Source organism: Vombatus ursinus, unplaced genomic scaffold (genome assembly GCF_900497805.2).
Source record: "Vombatus ursinus unplaced genomic scaffold, bare-nosed wombat genome assembly UNPS02014830.1, whole genome shotgun sequence".
NCBI classification, from domain to species: Eukaryota; Metazoa; Chordata; class Mammalia; order Diprotodontia; family Vombatidae; genus Vombatus; species Vombatus ursinus.
The window spans coordinates 41,940,474-41,960,653 of NW_020954608.1; the positions used below are offsets into that span (position 1 = coordinate 41,940,474).

General features: G+C 35.4%; 1 protein-coding gene across 3 annotated transcripts in view; it reads left to right on the forward strand.

Annotated features, from left to right (window-relative positions):
- The window catches only part of SOX5 (SRY-box 5), a 1,269,090-nt gene that overhangs the window by 1,100,492 nt on the left and 148,418 nt on the right, over nt 1-20,180 (forward strand). For all 3 annotated transcript variants that reach the window (XM_027838648.1, XM_027838647.1, XM_027838649.1), the window contains one exon: nt 12,146-12,266. In XM_027838648.1, coding sequence (XP_027694449.1) covers nt 12,146-12,266 — 121 coding nt within the window. The remainder of the gene's footprint in view (nt 1-12,145; nt 12,267-20,180) is intronic.

Here is a 20,180-nt window from a genome sequence, read left to right on the forward strand (position 1 = left end):
GAGAAACATGCTCAGATTGTTGTTTTAGGAAGAGCAATTCGTCCTGTGTAGAGGATGATGACCTAGAGAAAACAAAGTTGGGAAAAGCAGCTAGATTGAACCAAGTATATTTAGAGAAAAGCCACAACGGGGACAATGCTTGTGAAAAAATTGAGGGATTGTCATACAAAGTATACAAAGGAAAGGAAAATACCAAAGGTGTATTTTCTTAGACCATATTAATACAATTTTAAAAGCAACTAAGAACATATCAGCTACTATTAGGATATTTTCTTATCTATCCAGACTCTAGGACTAGCATAGGTTAGTCACCTATGCATGAATCAAGTCTATCTTTGATAAGAGTATTAGCAATATTCAACTATGGAAAATATCTTCATAATTTTTAGTTAACTGAAATAAATTAAGGCAGTGTGATATAAAGGATAGAACATAGAACTTGGAGTGAGATTGTTTGAATCTTGACTCTGACATTTACTACTTTGGATGACCCTGGGCAAATTACTTAACTTCCTTTTGCCTCATTTTCTCATCTATAAAATAGTTTGTAATCAATGAATTTCAAGTCCTCTTCTTTTCCATAGATCAAAATCTATAATCCTATGATGCTATGTAGAGAATGTAAGATACCACTGTGCTTAGTGTTTATTAATTATAAAAAAGTCATTCAGTAGAACAAAATACCTCCTTAAAGACTCTTTTACCACAAATCTTTCACCCACACATTAAAATCTTTTGATTCCCGAAAACATAATAATACATAATCCTGTTTAGCAGCCTTCTGAATATAAACAGGCAATTCATAAAAAAGGGAAATATATTCTCACCAAAACTGTTTTTTACTGGATAGAAGAGTTTGTGTGGAATCCACATTGAGCAGGGATTTTTCTGTAGATTATTAGATTCTCCAGATGTTCCTGTTCACATATAATATTATGCATCAAGCCTGGATCATTGCAGAGCCACTGGGAAGAGCTCTGTAACCACTCAAAAGTTTAACTATCTACACAAGAAAGATCAAGTGGATGAAGAATGTTGCCCAGATTATGAAACACATTTCAATGGACAAAACATAGAATTTGTTCATTACATGTGTATCTGGGACAGACAATGGAGACAGACAACAATTATGGCCTAAAGTTAGACAGGTGGAGGTAAGCAGGCTGAATTACCTTCAGAAAATTGTAACGATATTTTAAGAATTGCAAGATTCCTCTGGGGAATAAGAAAGGTTCATATTTTCAATACCAATATTCTGTTGTGATTGCTATAGGGCAATGAGTCAAGGAATGTAGTTTAGGAAGAATTATAACTGATAATCACACCTCAGGCAATGGAGAGACATATAGTGGGTGTGAGTAGGCTACAGCATATAACTAATGAGGAATGTCAGAGAAGAGCAGTTATAAAAGATTTCATTAGGGAACTATATAGTAGAACAAGAAGATGGGTTGATTATATGAAACGAGTAAGGGATGCCATGTGAATAGCTATGAAAAAATTGAAAAAGAACTCTCATATATTGGGTGGACTCCCTATTACAGTGAATTTATGGGAGTCCTGAACAAGAGTCACAGAGGATGAAGAGGCATGAATGTGGTTGTAATCTGCATCATTGGAAAGAACTTACAAATTACTGACATTGTAGATCCACTTAGATATATTTAAGAAAGGAGTATGGATTGATGAGGGGAAAGATCAGAGACAAGGAGGCAAATTAGGAGTTAATTACAATATATCCTGCCAGAGGTGATAAAGACATAAGCTAAGTGGTGGTCTTATTAGTAGAGAAAATGTAAAAGATACAGTCAATAGTGTGATAGAATCAACAGGACTTGGAAATTAAAGGAAAGTGATGTCAACCATTACCCCCACTTCTTCATTAATTCTCACTGTCTCTCTATCTGCCTACAAACATACCCATGTCTCCTCCATCCTAAAAACAAAACAAAACAAAATTCACTCAATCCAATAATACCTAATAGTTATCATCATGTATCCCTTCTCTCCTTTGTAGCCAAACTCCTTGAGAAAGTCCCATAGGATTGGTATTTCCATTTCCCCTTCTCTCACTTAATTTGAAACCCTCTAAAATATGATTTCCAACTTCATAATTCAACTAAAAGTTCTCCCCTCAAAATTGCTAATGATTTAATATTGCATCCCTTACCCTTGCCACTCATTTGATAAATATCATAGATTTTTTCTTGACCTTTATCCTTCTTGACCTCTTTGCAGCTTTCATCAATGCCAAACACCTCTTCTGAATTTTTTCCTCTCTAGGATTTTGTGACACTTCTTTTTCCCAGTTCTCCTACCTATCTGACCACTCATTCTTTATCTCTTGTGCTGGGTCTTGATACAGATGATGTTCATTAACTGTGGATGTACTGGGCACTTTTCTCTTTTCCCTCTAGAATATCTCATTTGGTAATTTCATCAGCTCCCATGGGTTTATATCTGCAGAAGATTATCAGATCTATTTTTCCAAACCTAACCCCTTTCCTGATTTCCAGTCCAACACCTCCAACTTCCTATTGGACATCTCAAACTAGGTGTCCCATATCTATCTCAAACTCAACATTTCCAGAATAGAACTCATTATCTTTCTTTGACCCTACCCTGAACTTTCATATTATTGTTGAGAGCACCACCATCCTCCCAATCACCCAGGCTCCAAATGTCAGCATATCTTCCTTAATTTATCACTAACAATCACCCCACATATCCAGTCTGTTGCCAGATCTTATCATTTCTACCTTCACAGTGTCCTTCATACACGTTCCTTTCTGTCCACTCACACCATCACCACTCTGGTACAGTCCCTGATCACTTCAAACCAAGACTATTGTGGGGGCTTTCTGGTTAATTTCCCTGCCCCTAGTTTCTCCCCACTCCAATCCATCCTCCACTAAGCTACCAAAATGATCTTCCTGAAGCAAAGGTTTGACATGTCACTGGCTGAAATGTCACTCAGTAAACTCTAGGGCCTCTATTCTATCCTCCAAGATGAAATATAAAATGTTTGGCTGTTAAACTCCAGTTTTCTAACACTTTACTTTGTTCTACTTACTATACAATCCAACAGCCTTGGCCTGTTTGATTTTCCTGCCACGTAACACTCCATCTCCTGGTTTTGTACCTCATTGTTGGCTGTCCCTCATACTTGGAATGCTCTCACTTTTATCTCCTGGATTCTAGGACTTCCTTTAAAACTCAGCTCAAATCCTTCTGCAAGCTAAGTGTGATGGGGCCACCAAAGAAAACCAATAGTACATAAAAGTACAATAAGATATGCATGGCTTCCATGAATATAGAGGTGATAGCCCTACTGTACTATGTCTTTGTCACATTGTTTCTATAGTATTATGGGCAGTTTGAGTGCCATGGTTAGGCAAGACTTTAATAAACTGGAGATTGTTCAGAGAAGAGCAACTGAAATAGGGAAGGACCTGAAGTACATATTATATGAGGAATGGTTAAAAGAAAGGAATGAACTGAGGATGTTTATCCTGGAGAATACTTGGGGGGAGAAGGAAAATTGTAGCTGACTCCACGTATTTGAAGGGCTGTCACTTGAAGAGGAATTAGATTTGTTTAGCACCAGAGGGCTGGTTGAGGATGTAAAGAGTTACTCTGTAGTGGCAATCAGTAAGCAGAACCTGTATGCCCACTTTTTAGGTATATTAGAGGAGGGATTCTTTTCATATAATGGTTGAAGTAGATGACTGTTTGAGGTCCCTTCTAACTCTAATATCCTATGAGTCTAAGTCTAATATGAATCCAAGTTTATGAATATGAGTGAAGGAAATAAATAATGGTGGACCACCAACAGAAATAAGGAAATTAACAAGAGGGTAAGGTTGATGGGAAAGAGAATGAGTTCTATTAAGTTTGAGATACCTCTGGGACATTTGAGACATTTCTTTTTACTTTTCTCTTTTTTATCATTAACTTAACAATCATTAACATGCACAAATATTTCAAAAAAGGAATAATAGGAAAGGATTTTATTAGAAATTGTGAACATGTTATATGCTTTTTAAAAAGAAATGTTATTTAATAGTAATAAATAAAAACATTTATATAGCACTTACTATGTGTCAAGGTACTGTGCTAAGTGCTTTGAAATTATTATCTTATTTGATCCTGACAACAAGCCCAGGACGTAGATGCTATGCCCATTTTACAAAGGGGGAAACTGAGGGAAAAAGAGGTTCAGTAACTTGCCCAAGGTCACATAGGTAGGTAGTAAGTGTAAATCTAACAAAGGAATAGCAAAATTGCTCTATTTGTGTTCTCTTCTATACTTTTTTTCTTTTAATACTTTATTGATACTATTTCATGTCATCTATGACCCACTAATGTTGCTTCTCAGCTCTCCAAGTAGAAGCTGTCCTTTGTAATACATATGTATAAGTAAGCAAAAGAAATCAACATATTAGCCATGTTTGAGAATTTATGTCTCATTCTTGGGATCTAGCAAACACATCTGTCTTTCTGTACTGTGACTTCCTATTCCTCGATCCTTCAATTCACTCCTAGGCCATTTCTCCTACACTAGCCATGCCCTCCTCTTTCTTCCCATCTCAACTCCCTGGTGAACCAATTTAACTCTACCCTATTCTCTTCTCTTGAATCTCTTGCCCCATTATCATATTATGCCCTTATCAGATTATGCCTCAGGGTTGGATCACTCTCACTGTTTGTCACCTTCTTAGCTATATACACCCTGATTAACAAAGATGGAGAAAATCATGCAACTGTTCTTACTGGGTTCGTTACAAATTTATGTTACATAATCGTAACTGGGCCTTCACTACTGCTAGGCAATCTTACTGTATCTCCCTAATCAACTCAATATCCCATTCTCCACAGCAACTTTTCCAAAGCTTTTCATCCCTCTTCAAATCTCTCATGAGTCCACCTCTCTCCTGTTTTTTGGTTGAGAACCTTGCCTCATACTTTTACCAAAAACTGATGCTTTTGGTCATGAATGCCATTTTTCCCCCTCTTCATCTCTTATCACTCAGGTGCCATCTGTCACTTTTTATTCCTTTACCTTGTTTCACATGATGAAATGGCCTTACTCTTTAATAACGCTAACTTTATTACCAGCTCAAGTGATTCCATTCCATCCCATCTCCTCCATCAGATTTCCCTGTCTGTCTTCCCCACTCTTTCATTTATTTTAAATATCTCTTTCTCTCCTGGATTCTTTCCTACTGCATACAAACATACCCATGTCTCCCCTATCCTAAAAAAAAAAATCCTTACTTGATCCTTCCATCCCTGCCAACTATTGTCCTGTATTTCTTCTGCCTTTTGTAGCTAAGTTCCTCAAAATAGCTATCTATAATAGATGCCTCCACTTTTTCTCCTCTCACTCTCCTCTTAACACCTTCCAATCTGTCTTTCTACTTTATCACCCCACCAAGACTGCTCACTCCAAAGTTACAAATGATCTCTTAGTTGCCAAATACGATGGCCTTGACTCAATCTTCATTCTCTTTCACCTCTCTGCAGCCTTTGATATTGTTGATCACTCTCTCCACCTTGATGCTCTCTTCTCTCTAGATTTTTGAAACATATTCTCTTGTGGTTATCCTCCTACCTCTCTGACCTCCTCTTCTCTGTCTCGTTTGCTAGATCCTCCTCCTTACCATACCCTCTAACCTCAGGTGTCCTTCAAGGTTCCATGCTAGGTCCTTTTCTTTTCTCCCTTTATACTACTTCACTTGGTGATTTCATCAGTTCTCTGTGGATTTAATTACAATCACTGTGCTAATAATTCTCAAAGTTACCTTTCTTGCTCCAATCTCTCGGCTGATCTCTAATCTCGCATTTTGAACTGCCTTTCAGACATCTCTAACTGGATGCCCAGTAGACATCTTAAATTCAATATGTACAAAAGAGAACTCATTATCTTTCCTCCTAAACAATACCCCACCTCCTACCTTCCCTATTACTGCAGAGGGTAATACCATCCTCCCACTATTGCCACCCAGAAGCCATCCTGGATCCCTCACTAACTTTTACCCCCCATATTCAAGCTGTTGCCAAGGCCTGCCAATTTCATCTTTACAACATCTCTCAAATACCACCCCTCCTTTCTTCTGATACTGCCCCAGCTTTAGTGCAGGACCTTATCACCTCATTCTTTTATTATTATAATAGCCTGTTGTTGGGTATGGCTATGACTTCTTTGGGACATATTTCTAATAAAAATTTTACTAGGTCAAAGGGTATGTACAGTTCAGCAACTCTATAGTTTCAAATTCACATTCAAACTTTATCATTTCCAATCCTTTTCCAGAAGAGTTCTATTAATTCATAACTCCATCAATAGTGCATTAGTGAATCTATCTGGTCACAATTTCTCCAACAATTATTATTTTCATCTTTTTTCACCTTTGTCAATCTAATGGGCCTTATATATAATATTAAGAGGTTTTTTTAAAAAATTTGTCTCACTATTAGTGATTTGGAAAAAATCTTCATACAGTTATTGATAGCTTGTATTTCTTCATTTGAAAATTGCTTTTTCTGGGGCAGCTAGGTGGTGCAGTGGATAGAGCACTGGCCCTGGATTCATGAGAACCTGAGTTCAAATCCAGCCTCAGACACATAACACTTACTAGCTGTGTGACCCTGGGCAAGTCACTTAACCCCCATTGCCTAACCAAAAAAAAAATTGCTTGTTCTTGTCCTCGGACTACATATTGATTAGGATGATGGTATAGATAGGTAGAGACAGAAAGAGAGAGAGAAAGACATATAAATTCTTTATGTGTCTTGCATAATAGACTATCAGATAAAGATGCTGTGAAAATTTCTCCATATATTTATTTTTCTTCTGATTCTAACTCCATTCATTTTCCTAATGCAAAGTTTTTCAATTTTATACAGTCAATATTGTCCATTTTATATCAACAAACAAAATATTTTAGGATCATCCCTATCCCTGTTTATATAAGAATCCCCCCCAAGATGTATCAAACATTCATAATTTTGTATAATTCATAAAAGGAAGGTATCTACTTCCTTTCTTCTCTGGATGTCTTATTTTTTTTAATATTATGACATGATTTTGTATATTTAGGTCACATAGCCAATAGGATTTTGTTATGGTATATGGTGTCATATGTTGCTCTAGCCTACTTTCTTGTCTTTCTAGAAGCTTTTATTTTTTTTTAAGTAGAGATTCCTTACCCTAGTATTTGAGGATCTTGGTTTTAATACTATGCTACTATATTCAATTGCTTCTGGGTATTTTGTTTTTACCTAATCTGTTCCATCAATCAACTTTTCTATTTTTTAAAACTTCCAAATAGTTTTGATGAGTACTGCTTTGTAATATAATGTAGTTTGAGAACTGGTACTGTTACTCCATTTCATTCCTTTTTTCTTTTCATTATTTCCATTAAGATTCTTGACCTCTTCTTCTTCCAGTTTTATTTTGTTCCTCTTTTGCTTAGTTTAAAACAAATAAGTCCTTAGTAGTTTGATGATTATGGAACTAAATGAGTAAATTAATTTAAATAGTTGTCTTTTTTATTATTACATTAGCACAGTCCAATCATGAACAATTAATGTTCCTCTTATTATGTAAGACTTCCATTATTTCTGTTATAAGTATTTAATTTGTTGTTATTCATTCAGTGGTGTCCAACTCTTCATGAACCTATGGACCATACTGTCGGTTTTCATGGCAAAGATACTGGAGTGGTTTGTCATCTTCTTCTCCAGTAGATTAAGGCAAATAGGGTTAAGTGACTTGCCCAGGGTCACACAGCTAGTAAGTGTCTGAGACCAGATATGAACTCAGGTCTGACTCCTGGTCCAGTGCTCTATCCACTGAGCTATCTAGCTATGTTGAATTCATATAATTCCTGAGGATATCTTAGTAGGTAGACTCCCAGATATTTTATATATTTGAATAGTACAATGTTTCAGCAATATTATTAAATGAACTAATGAACCGAAACTTAAAACAGTAACATAGTACATGGAAAAACCATTTAGAGGTGGATTTTGTAATGAAATTATTTGGATCATCCATTCCTAAGACAGAGTATCTGCAGCATATTTCACTTTGCCCAGTATATTTTATGTCCTTTTTTCCTCTGCTTATTTCTACTTGACATAGTACCATGTGACATAAAACAATGTGAATTTTTGCCAACAAAGGGAAAAAAAGCAATTGTGTGAGTAGGCAATTGCACATGCATGAATCAAGATATTTTATTATTTTAAAAAAGATAGAAAAGAAAATCATGTATATTTATGGAAAATAGGGATTTGTAATAAAGAACTTTTTTGTTCAAGCAACAGCTGTATTAAGTTTTGTTTTCAAGAAATTAAAGAAATCTCAATCATAAAGTAATGCCTCAAGCTTCAGAGATTATGATCAATACCCTTGTTATCCTTCAGGGAATGTTTTGCAGCTAAGTACTCTCAAAAACAGGTGCTATTTATAACTGGTGTAATACCCCCAAAGATTTTAGTTTCCCTTAGCAAAGAAAACATCTGTCTGTTCCCCAACAATTACTCTCTTGATAAACAGTCACCCTGTCTTGTCACCCTAAATAATTATCCTATCATCTTAGAACATAGAGATTACATTGACTTACAGTAAACAAATGTCACTGAATTTTAATATAGTTATTTTATTTTTTTCATATTCTGTTGGCTGAAATTAGACAAATTGAATTCTACTTATTAAAAAAGTATGTTGGATAAGAAAATGCCAAATATACATGAATCATTCATTTTTAAAGAACAGCATATTTATTGGGAAAATGTGTAAATCAATTGTATATGGCATTTAAAATATACTTCGTTGTTTTAAAATTGAAAAGGAAGACTTAATTCTATATCATTTTTAAATGATTATATCCTAGCAACAATGCTAACAAACACATCATGTAAAAGTTAAAATGCAGTAGTGAAATGAGCCATATAAAGGAAGAGTCAGTGACCATATAATATTTCAGTTTCTATTATATCTGGTAGCAATCTAGTTAAAAAGAAATGACAGTTGCCCTGAAGGAAATAAAGTGGAGATATTATTGTAGTAGTAGTTTGGAAGGAAAATTGCACTGTGTTTTGACTGGATTATTTTAAATCCTTGCAAACTATTCTCATGTCTCTGCAGTGCTACTTCTGCTCCCCCCCCCACCCCCTTTATACAAATTGAGTTTTTATTGTCTGCACTCAAAGGGCCCAGGGGCCCTTTGTGGCAGGGAGGAGGAAAAGGGGAATTAGAAAAAGAAAATATGACAGACAGTTTTGAGGGGGGAAAAGGGTAATTTTCCTTGTGAGTCTATTCCTAAACGGGAGTCCTTCCGTGCAATATTTTGCTTCTGTTGAGCAGTCAGTCAGAATCAAGTGTAGAATTTTGCTGGATTGTGGGCTTTGGCACTGACAGTTTTTATTTTGGAGGGGAGAGAGCACAGGGAGGTAGAATGTGGGGAGGCTGGTATTTTAGCTCTATCAGCCCTGAAGGCAGAGTTAGCACTTGCAATGGGACAAAAGTATTCGCAGTCATCAGAGAACTTTGCAGTCAGCTTCAATAACATCATTCCTTTTTTCTGCTTTTTTTCTCCTTTTTTTTTTTTGGCAGCCAAGCTCTTAGTAGAACCATCTGTCTTTCTATTAGTATTTTTGAGTCCTGTTTTGAAGCCACTTTGCTTGGCAAAGTCACTTTCATCCTTGGAAACGATTTTTAAAAAAGTTCTGTGGCTCTTTGCCGAAGAAGAGTACTATGTAAAAATCCACATGGCTGTTCATTTTTGTTCTGAAAGAATATGGCTACTTTGTCTTTGTCTTGAATCAAATAAAGCAGGAGGTGGGACAAGCAGAGAATGTCTGGTGGGGAGTGAGAGGTGTGGATCAAATTTTAAGCAGCAAATTTCAATACTATATCATGTTCATTTTTATATGCTTCTATTGCTATGTAAATGCTTTCACAATGAGATTTCTTCAACTATTCTAGTAGATTGATTGGAAGGGAAATTACTTTTCACTTAATTTTAATACCTTTTTTTGAATTAACCGATTGATAAATGTGCCTTACCTTTTCCATTAAATATGAAATAACAGATCATTAGTGGTCATTGAAGATCCCATGACACTTCTTTTCTAATATGAGGAGTTAGCATCCTGATCCTGGCTTAACTCCAGTTTGGGTAATTATATATTGCCTACCTAAACTCCCTTTGTGATCTCATTTGGATATTATATTCTTCATTTTCTGGCTTAAACTGCTGTGTAATGTTGCTATGTGCTTTTAAACAGCTGCCACGTTACCTACCGAAGGTGGCTGAATTTCAGCTGTGGGTGAGCTGATCCCCATGGACGGTGTGTGTATGAATGCTATAGCACTCAAAAGACTAAATGCTTTAAAAAAAAGTTTGCAAAAGTTTTAGCTTTAACTATTTTTAATTGTTTCAAGCTGAATTAAAATTACCTCCTGTTAGCTGAAGATTTGTAAATTTAGTCTCAGTGCAATTTTCTAATTGGAAAGCAAGGTGATAATCTTTACCTTTCTCTCCTCATACCCACTTTCTAAGAAGAAAATTAAAATGTTTTATAATAGAAAAATAAGAAAATGTGAATTATATTTACTCATAAAGATTTTAGTTTTTTACATGAATATTTATATTGCTGTGTTCTGTGTTATACAGTAGGTTTCTAAAGTGCAAGGATCATATACTGTACACATATAGAAGAATTATAAATACTATGTGTTAATGCTAAAAATGACTACATTGTGGATTTTTTAATGGAGGAAAAGTCCTTTCTAATTCATTTTGAATTTTTCTAACTTTAGGGCAAATATTTCCCCCCTTTAACTATGTCCCCCCTATATTAAAAAAACCAATTATAATATTTCTTTGGCTTAAAACATTTTAAATATATATATATGTATATTATATATGTATATATATATAGTCTTAACAAGAAGTTTTGAAGATTTCATTTTATTGTGCTTACTTATTTGAAAATTGAATGTTAGTTAAGATTTGAGAAAAGGGGGGAGCTCTGCAGACTTACTGAATGTAATGCAAATTACTCTGATGAATCACCAATGATTGCCTGTGTATTGAATTTTTCTAGATATATAAGAAAATCCTTTGCACTGTTTCAATGTGTTTTAAAATAGCTTCTCTGTTCCTTACTAAAGGCAGATAATTTTTAGCATTGATTAACTGAAAATAAGCTAGCTTAAACAAATTATATACATACATATACATTTTATATACACACATATAAATACATATTTAAAATGCAGACATGTATTTTGACACAGTTAAGACATGCAATTTTATATGACAGTCATAGTAGTCTAATATCAGAAGAGGCATTAATACCTCCCCCCACTCTATATTTTTCAGATTGAGTATTGTGTTTAATAATGACACATTTTAAGAAAGATGTTGACTAAACTACATCCAGAGACAGACAATAAGGATGGTGAGGTGTTTGGAAGTCTGCAACATGTCATATGAAAAAGAGTTGGGTTGTTTAGCTTTGAAAAGAGAAGACTAAGTGTTGACATGACAACTGTCCCCACATGACAACCATCCCTACTACATGTAGGGCTATGATTTGGAAGAAAAATTATACTTACCCTGTGTTCCTTCAGAGAGTAGAACTAGGACCAAGTAATTGATTTAATCATTCAACAGCCATTTATGAAATGTTCACCATATGCAGAACACTGTACTGGGCACTGGAAGAGATACCAAGATAATTAGACTTTTTTTTTTTTTAACATAGAAAGGAAGATAATCCTTCCTTACCTCAGCAAAGGAAGACCTTTTAAGTGATTAGAGCATTACAAGAGTAGACAGGTTGCTTTGCAAAGGAGTGAACCCACTGGATATGTACAAGTAGAAGTTAGATGACCATATGTCAAGCATGATGTAGACGGGTTTCCCAGATTTGGTGGGAGATTGAACTAAGTGGCTTCTAAGGTCACTTCTAAGCCTCTTATCCTATTATTCTATAATTAAGGTGATTCCATAATTTGTACCTCAAATGAGAAGTCCCAACATATTAAAAAATGGACTAAACACCTTCATTTTCCTTAAAGGAACAAAAGAATTCTCCCTTTGATTAGTTTTCTCATGTTCAGCAGGTTCAAGGTCAGCTGCCTCCATTAATGATTCCAGTATTCCCTCCAGACCAGCGAACACTGGCAGCAGCTGCCCAGCAAGGATTCCTCCTTCCTCCAGGCTTCAGCTACAAGGCAGGATGTAGTAAGTACTGCTGATTTTCCATTTGGGAGTGGGTGGAGGGTGGGTTCACGCAATTTGCTATTAATGCCCCACCAAGAAGTGAGCTCACAGATATATCACATTTATTTTAGAAAGGCTACACTAGGAGGATGTGGAAAGGGATTTAAGTTAATATTAAATAGAGCAGAAATGGTATATATTTTATTGAAGGGAAGATATATACTGTTATCATACATCTCTGTGATTGTTCAGCTAGAACTCTTTATCAGTATATTTTCAAATTATTGATGGTTTTAAAAAATTATTTAAATGTAGAAATAGGTCTCCACATACACACTGCACAATATATACATATGCTATATAATATTCTATATTTTTAACAAAATCTAAGTTGTATATCCTGAAGTTAGTTTAGGAAAATATAGTTCTAAAACTTGAAATATTGACATTAAAATTACATATGAAGAATACATGCCTTGATAGATCAAAATGCACAATTCAGATTTTAAAATGTGGTCAAACTGATTAACTTGAAATTAATTTCATTCAAATATGATGACCAGTCAGAACAGCATAGAAATGTGATGCATTTATAATGATGTTAACTGATAACTGCAGAATCCTTGTGAAAATACGTATGAGACATACACCATTCTAAAATTTAGAATTAAAAAAGTGTTCAAGAAATTCTAATAAAATTGAACTCAATGTATGGGAATAAGTTGTTGCCTTATCATTCTACTATCTATTTCTCAAATGAGGGTTTTTTATGACCTAAAGAATGGAATAGGGGTCTTGGCTTTGGCAAGGAGAATGAATGCATGAAAAGCATTTATTAAATGCTTACTATATGCTAATCACTATGTAAAGAGCTAGAGATACAGAATGAAAAGCCAAACAGTTCCTGCTTTCAAGGTGCTCACATTCTAATTAGGAGAAATAACACATATAGGAAGGTTTAGCTGCAAGTCAAAAGGAAAGGCCTCACGGTCCTTAGGGCCTACATAGGAAAGGATGAAAGAGAAAACCTAAGAGTACTTGGGGTGAAATGGCAGGTCAAATGGCAATACTCTGGAGCCTGGTGAACATAACATCTGGGCAGATGGTAAGGACTGGTGGACCTTTTCTGTCGGCCTTCATTGTGTATATGGAGTTCAGGTCAACACCAATTTCAACTTTGGCATTAACGTAGATTCTTATTAGTCTACGTTTCTGTATTTCCATGTCTCCTACTTATCATTTCTTCATGTTCTTCAAAAGCTTTCCAGCATTTTTACAAGCATATTACTTTTCTGTTTTTTATAATGTTACTGGGTTGCTGTTTCTGTATTCCTATCACTTCAAAGAAATACAGTGTAGGTGTCAGAAAAAAAATTAACAAACCATTTTGGAGTGAGTGAATTTTAGTACTGCTAGTATTATATGAGTTATATTTGTGCCTATGTGATTATGTTTTCTCATAACTCTTTTCCAGTGTTCCCTAATCTAGTCTGGATTATGCTTACCTCTAAATTTGTCTAATATTATAATCTGCACACTGAACCACTAATTAGTTTATAAATCCCCTAATTTTTCTGTGATAATAAAGTATCCTGAAACTAGAGGAAGTGGCTAGAGGGCTAAACGTGAAACCTCAAAGACCTAAAGATGAGCCTTTTCTCTGCATTAGCTATATAACCTTGGGCAAGTCACTTAATCTCTTCATGCCCCAGGGAACTTTCTAAAACTATAAATTACCAAGGAATTGCTGATCTGGACTTGTGGAGGGAGTCCAGGGGGAGTTCCCCACCAAGGTGAAATCACAGATCTGGACCTCATTCTGCTCCTCTACCCTTTTCCTCCCCCTAAATGCAATTTCTATTCTGTTGTTTTATAAAATACAATTCTAAAATGTTTTTCTAAGGAGTTACTATTTATTTTTAATAATTATTTTTGTTATCCATTGTGTGTTGGTAACTATGTCTAAACCATCATTCATGTCAATCAGCAGTAGCAATGTCTGCTTGCAGACTCATTTAGTTCTTCCAATGGTTTTCTCTTTTAAAGAAAAGAACTAAATCCCATTATAGAATACTGCCCTAAGGAGAAAACCTCACCAGATATGAATACTGCCATATCAAGAGGCCTGGAAAAGGTCAAGAACACTTCTACCTCATTCCTATTAGACAGATTTAATTTGTTCTGCATTGATGCAGTGTGTTTTTTTTTCCCTGCCTAAAAATTGTTAGTATGTTAAGCATATGATGTTCATATGGTACCTTCAGTACTTAAAATTTCAAGTAATATACCGTCTTTTTTGTAACCTTGGAAATCAAACAGAATAAAGTCTCTGCTGCTCCTGGCAAGCTAGGTGCTAGTAGCATGCCAAAGTCTAGAACTGAGCAGAAGCCAGTAGAAAAAGGAAGCTCTGCCCTTGTTGATTGCCTGGCACATCTGATTTAGTTTGAATGAGAAGCTGAGTTGAAGTGAAAAGTAGTCAAGAATTCTCTTTAATTACATTATACATAAGAAATGGGATGGGGAAGAATAAAAAGATAAATGGTAATCTAATCTATTTTATACCATACCTTACACAAGATCTCTAGAATTTCCTATTGATAATTACTTTAATTAGTGGTAATACTGACTGGTTTTCAGTATAAGTGATACCAATGGAATTCTTAATGTCATTGTCAAATTCCTAACAAGCATGTATTCGTGGCTTAAGCATGCTTTTAATCAAAATCTAAGTAGGGAAGAATATGGAGAATAAAAGCATTGGTGTGCAAGTAGAGACAAGTTTAAGTCCCATTTATGCCATTATTTGTGTGACTGGGGGGAAATCATTTAACATCAGTGAGATTCAGTTTCCTCTTCTATAAAATGTGTATAATGAGGTTTATGACTTATATAATGAGATTAATAGCATAATAACTTACAGGTAGGAGATTAGTGACTCCTACCTATGTTATAAGTTATGTTATTATTAGATAAGTATAATATAAATGTCTTATGATTATAATGATCAATATTTCTATTTATTTTATTCCTTCTATATTCTTGTATAATATGATGTATTCATCTTTTTTAAGAATTATAGAGGAATCTTGGAATCATCCCAAGGGGAGGAACAGATTAAGAAGCAAAACGAACTAAAGTAATGTTAGTATTTCAAATGCATAAATATTTATATTTATGATGTGTACCCCACCTGCTTCCAAAAAGGATTTGAAATGTCCTCTAAAGTTAAGAAACATACAACCTGGACAATTAACAAAAATTGAAGGACAAATAAATAAGTTAAAAGAAGCAGGAAAAATAGATGTATTAGGTAATTAGGATATATTCATTTCTATATCTAGGAATTGGATTAAGTTCAGCAGCACCCAGGAAAATATGTTGTTGTATTGTTGTGTGATAAGAAGACTATGAATGGGGAGAAGAGATACTTTCCTAGAAATGAATTCTAAAGAAAAAAAAATATGTAAGTTCTTACTTGAGGGACACAGGATAAGGTAATAGCCATTGTCTTCATCTACAATTTTTTAAAGGCATAGAAATATATTCTGAAGGGGTATTTCTTAAACCAACCCCTATAAAAGCCAGAGACATAAGATTAAATCTTAACTCAGTGAAGGCGTTTCTACAGGAAATACTGCTTTCTGAGACTATAACACAGGATTTCAGTTTAGAAAATCTGGGTAAATGATTGTTAGGCCCAATGGCCACTAGGCTATCTTTCTGGAATATTATATCTTAAGGTAGTTTTTATTATGTGTTATATAACAGTGACTACTGTAGCCTGTACTGCCTAAATTCCAGCCATGTTACATTTTACCATTCCTCCCAGGTTCACCAATACCCTTAAGGCATAAGGGTCTAACATTTGCCCCAGTCTGTAACTCCCAAGTGCAGACCAAATTAAAATCTAATCAGGAACAATTTAATGAAATAAATAAAAATACAATAGAAGATAGATAATGTTCATATGTAGTTTTCTAAATCAACATATGGCCTACAGAGATCCTTATGTATATAGTTCAATAGCCCCTGTTTCTATTTTAATTTGATACAACTACCTTAAATGAATTTAGGGTATCCAGTCTCTATGCTCCTGGCTCCAGACCCCACTGATTTGTTAGGGGCTAGGGGCATTAACGACCCACTCAATGTTAGGGGTCCCTGTAGCCTAGTTCCATATTATTGCTTAAGAGTCAGATTAGCTTTTATAAATGAATATTTACTTCAATGGTATAGTAAGGACAAGTATATTAACATACCCTGCAATACCTGGGAGAGGGAGGATAAATCCCCCCCAACACTAGCTCAGTCTTTGTGATACGTATAAAGGGAAGGTAATAAGCATTTATAAAGCACTATATGCCAGACACTGTGCTAAACACTTTACAAATATTATATCATTTAATAGGAAGAGTGATTAGGTTCACTGCTTAGCCTAGTTCCTATTTCGAACAGTATTACCAAATTCCAAGTCAAAGACTCAAGCCCCTTGTGCTCAAGGGTCAGGTACTTTGATTTCTCAGATCTTCCTTGTTGGGCTGGTTGAAACATCTGGCCTGGAATCTTGCCTCCAAGATTGCCATGGCTCATCTGCATCTCGTAGGGATCAAGGTTCTGATTATCCTGCAACTAGAAATGAAATGAACAAAAAAAAAATTAAAACCCAGACAATTCCCATTTCTTGGGGCCATGGAGCCTAAGAGTAAAGAAAGGAAAGTTGTTGTCTTTCCCCTTACCCAATTCAGTTCATGGTATCGTACTGTGTGTAAACAGGGCAACCCCTTTGGGAACAGCTGGAAAGAGTGAGTGTCACAATCTGGTAGTTTTAAAGACATAATCTGTTCCAGCTATGCAGCCAATAGAAAAGCCTGCTCCCACTCATGTCATAGGGTAACACAGAAGTAGGTTTTGCATTTCCCATGTGGATGCCTCCATGTGAAGTGATGTTGGCATACACAAAGCAAAGCTTCTGTGTCGGTCCGTATTAGGATCGGGTCTGTGAGTGACTACTCCACTTCCAGTCTGGTCAAGATAGGGAGACAAAATATCAAGGAAAAGAAAAGAAAAGAATGAAGGAAGAACAAAAGAAAGAAAGAAAAATTTGGAATTTGACATCCATTTTTTGACTAAATGGAAGATCATCCTACTTTTGCACAGATATGGGCCATAAGGATATGAACATTTTTTTCCTAGAGAAAGATATATAAATGAATTTCTTACCAATCTGTTTAAATATTTAACAAATATTCAGCTACAACCACAGAATTCTACATCACAGAGAATAGGAGACTATTTTGCCTTGAAAAAAATTTAGGGCAGGCGTCACCTATAGCTTTCCTCAACAATTAAACAATCTTGGGGCAGCTAGATGGCACAGTGGATAGAGCACCAGCCCTGAAGTCAGGAGTAACTGAGTTCAAATCCGGCCTCAGACCAAACACTTGACACTTACAAGCTGTGTGGCCCTGGGCAAGTCACTTAACCTCAATTGCCTAAAGGGAAAAAAAAAACAAAACAATTAAACAATCTTGGGATAGTCCCTTTGAACTCGTGTTAGATTCTGAGTAGGACTGCATCCTGATGAACTCAAGAAAATCAGTTAGTTGCAAATTATGCTCCCAAGGTCCTGAATAAATTCACCTGTTAGATGGAGTTATTTAACACTGTCCATTTAAGTATTTTTTTTTAATTTTCCAAAAGCATCTTCAAATTTAATATGATTATTTGAAACTAATTTTTTTCCTAACAACGATAAGCCAATAGGTGTGTTTCATCGTATTTCAGAATTCTTAATGCCATTCCTAGTTAGAGATAATAACATCATGCCCTCAGTATTAAGGAGAATTCTTGCCTTTCTATTTTCTATTGCTATTTCAATATTGATGTAAACTCTATAGGAACTTTACAACTGAAAGAAATTCAAGTGAAGAGAAATGACGTAGCCTCATCATTTTAAAAACCTTTATGTGCTAGCAGTTTTATCAAGTATGAAGGACTGACAAGTTTTTGTTTGGTTTTGGTTTTGACTAGCACTTATCACTATACCTGGCACACAGTAAACACCTAATAAATGGTCATTGATTTGATCTGACTTGTTTTGCATTATAGCATGGTATGTAGGCCAAGGTTAATGGTTTGGTCCAAAGTTTCTGTCTATAGTATCAGAAACTATTGAAAGATCAATAAATTCTATAAAAAGTATTGCAATAATACTATATTTTAGACTCAGATTAAGATTGGTGTCTCTTCATTTTTTATCACATAAAAGGAAATCTTAACTGGAATACTTTAAACTCAACATTTTAAGTAATATAGACATGGAAAATGAGCTAGGAACAGAAAATGAACAAAAATAAAATTGTTCTTTCTCTCTTTCTTACTAGGTTAACAGTGTAGTATGATTTCATGTCTGCTTCTTTACAATAATAAGAACCAAGTATTGTCAAGCATATGTTTACCCTAGTCATTATGCACTCCACCCAAACCCAGAGGGCTCTCATGGGGTAATGTCAAGCTCTATGATCATCTACTAACTACTTCTTTACCAGAATGGCACCTTTTTTTATGGCTGATAGCACTCTTTTACTTATTCTAAGAATATCATGTGCATGAATTTTCATGAACTAGAATCCAAGCCACCAAAGCACGAACCAGTTAATAAACAGAAACAAATCAGCAACTCCTCTCTCTTCTGTTCCCTGCTACATTTTGTTTTGTTTTTGTTTTCTATTAGGCAATGGCGTTAAGTGACTTGCCCAGGATCACACAGCTAGCAAGTGACAAGTGTCTGAGGCTGGATTTGAATTCAGGTCCTCCTGAATCCAGGGGCTGTGCTCTATCCACTGTGCCACCTAGCTGCGCCCCCTGCTACATTTTAAAAGAATTAAATCACAGAAGCATAGTATAATGGTACTGACCTCTCAAACATTGCATATATATATATATATATTCAGTTTATCATAACCATAGGAGAAAAAGCAATAAAAGTCAAAGATATTTCAATACCACCACAAAGTCTTGCTCTAGACCCAGCAATAATACCCCTTTTGGTCAACAAGCAAGCCAACCCAAGGATTTTAAAAGACATGTTTTAGGTACTTAGATTCACACTTTCCCCTCAGCACCTTCTATAGGGAGTTAGCAAGCAGGCTTTTCTTCAAGACTTTTCCATTCATGACTATACCTCTCAATAATGTCCAGTTAGTGGGGAATTCATGACCTAGGGTACTTTGGCTGCTCTCTGTTTCTTGCTGTTGTTCAATCATGTCTGACTGTCTGTGACCCCATTTTAAAGTTTTCTTGCCATTTCCTTCTTCAGTTCATTTTATAGATGAGGAACTAAGACAAACAGGGTTAAGTGATTCGCCTAGGGTCACACAGCTAGTAAGTGTCTGAGGCTGGATTTGAACTCATGAAGATGAATCTTCCTGATTCCAAGCCCAGTATTCTATCCACTGTGCCACCTAGCCAAATTCTTATTCTTTCGCTCTATCTCTTAATCCAAGGTCAACACCACAATCTAGCCCAGAAGTAAATTGCTCCCATTTCACCTGGTACTCGCTGCCTTAACATGATGATGCCTTCCACTTCTCTTACTGTATACCTTCATGAATTGTCTCACAATTCTGTGCTGCCCAAGTAGGACATAGCCTCATTATCACAGTATTATAGCTTTAGGGTAAGGATCAGGCTCTACCACAGTGGCCATTATTTCATCATCTTTGTCTCTATTTCTCCTCAAATTTTCATATCATTCATAAGCTAGGTCATTTTTTCTCCTCCAAGGCTGATGGCTCATCAACTGTGGGTGATGAAAGCAAAGTGTAATTATAACCACTGGCCATACTAGAATGAAAATCATTCAATAATATTAGAACACTTTAATAGAAATATGATAGGGCCTGCAAAACAAACAATTTTCATTTAATTGAAATG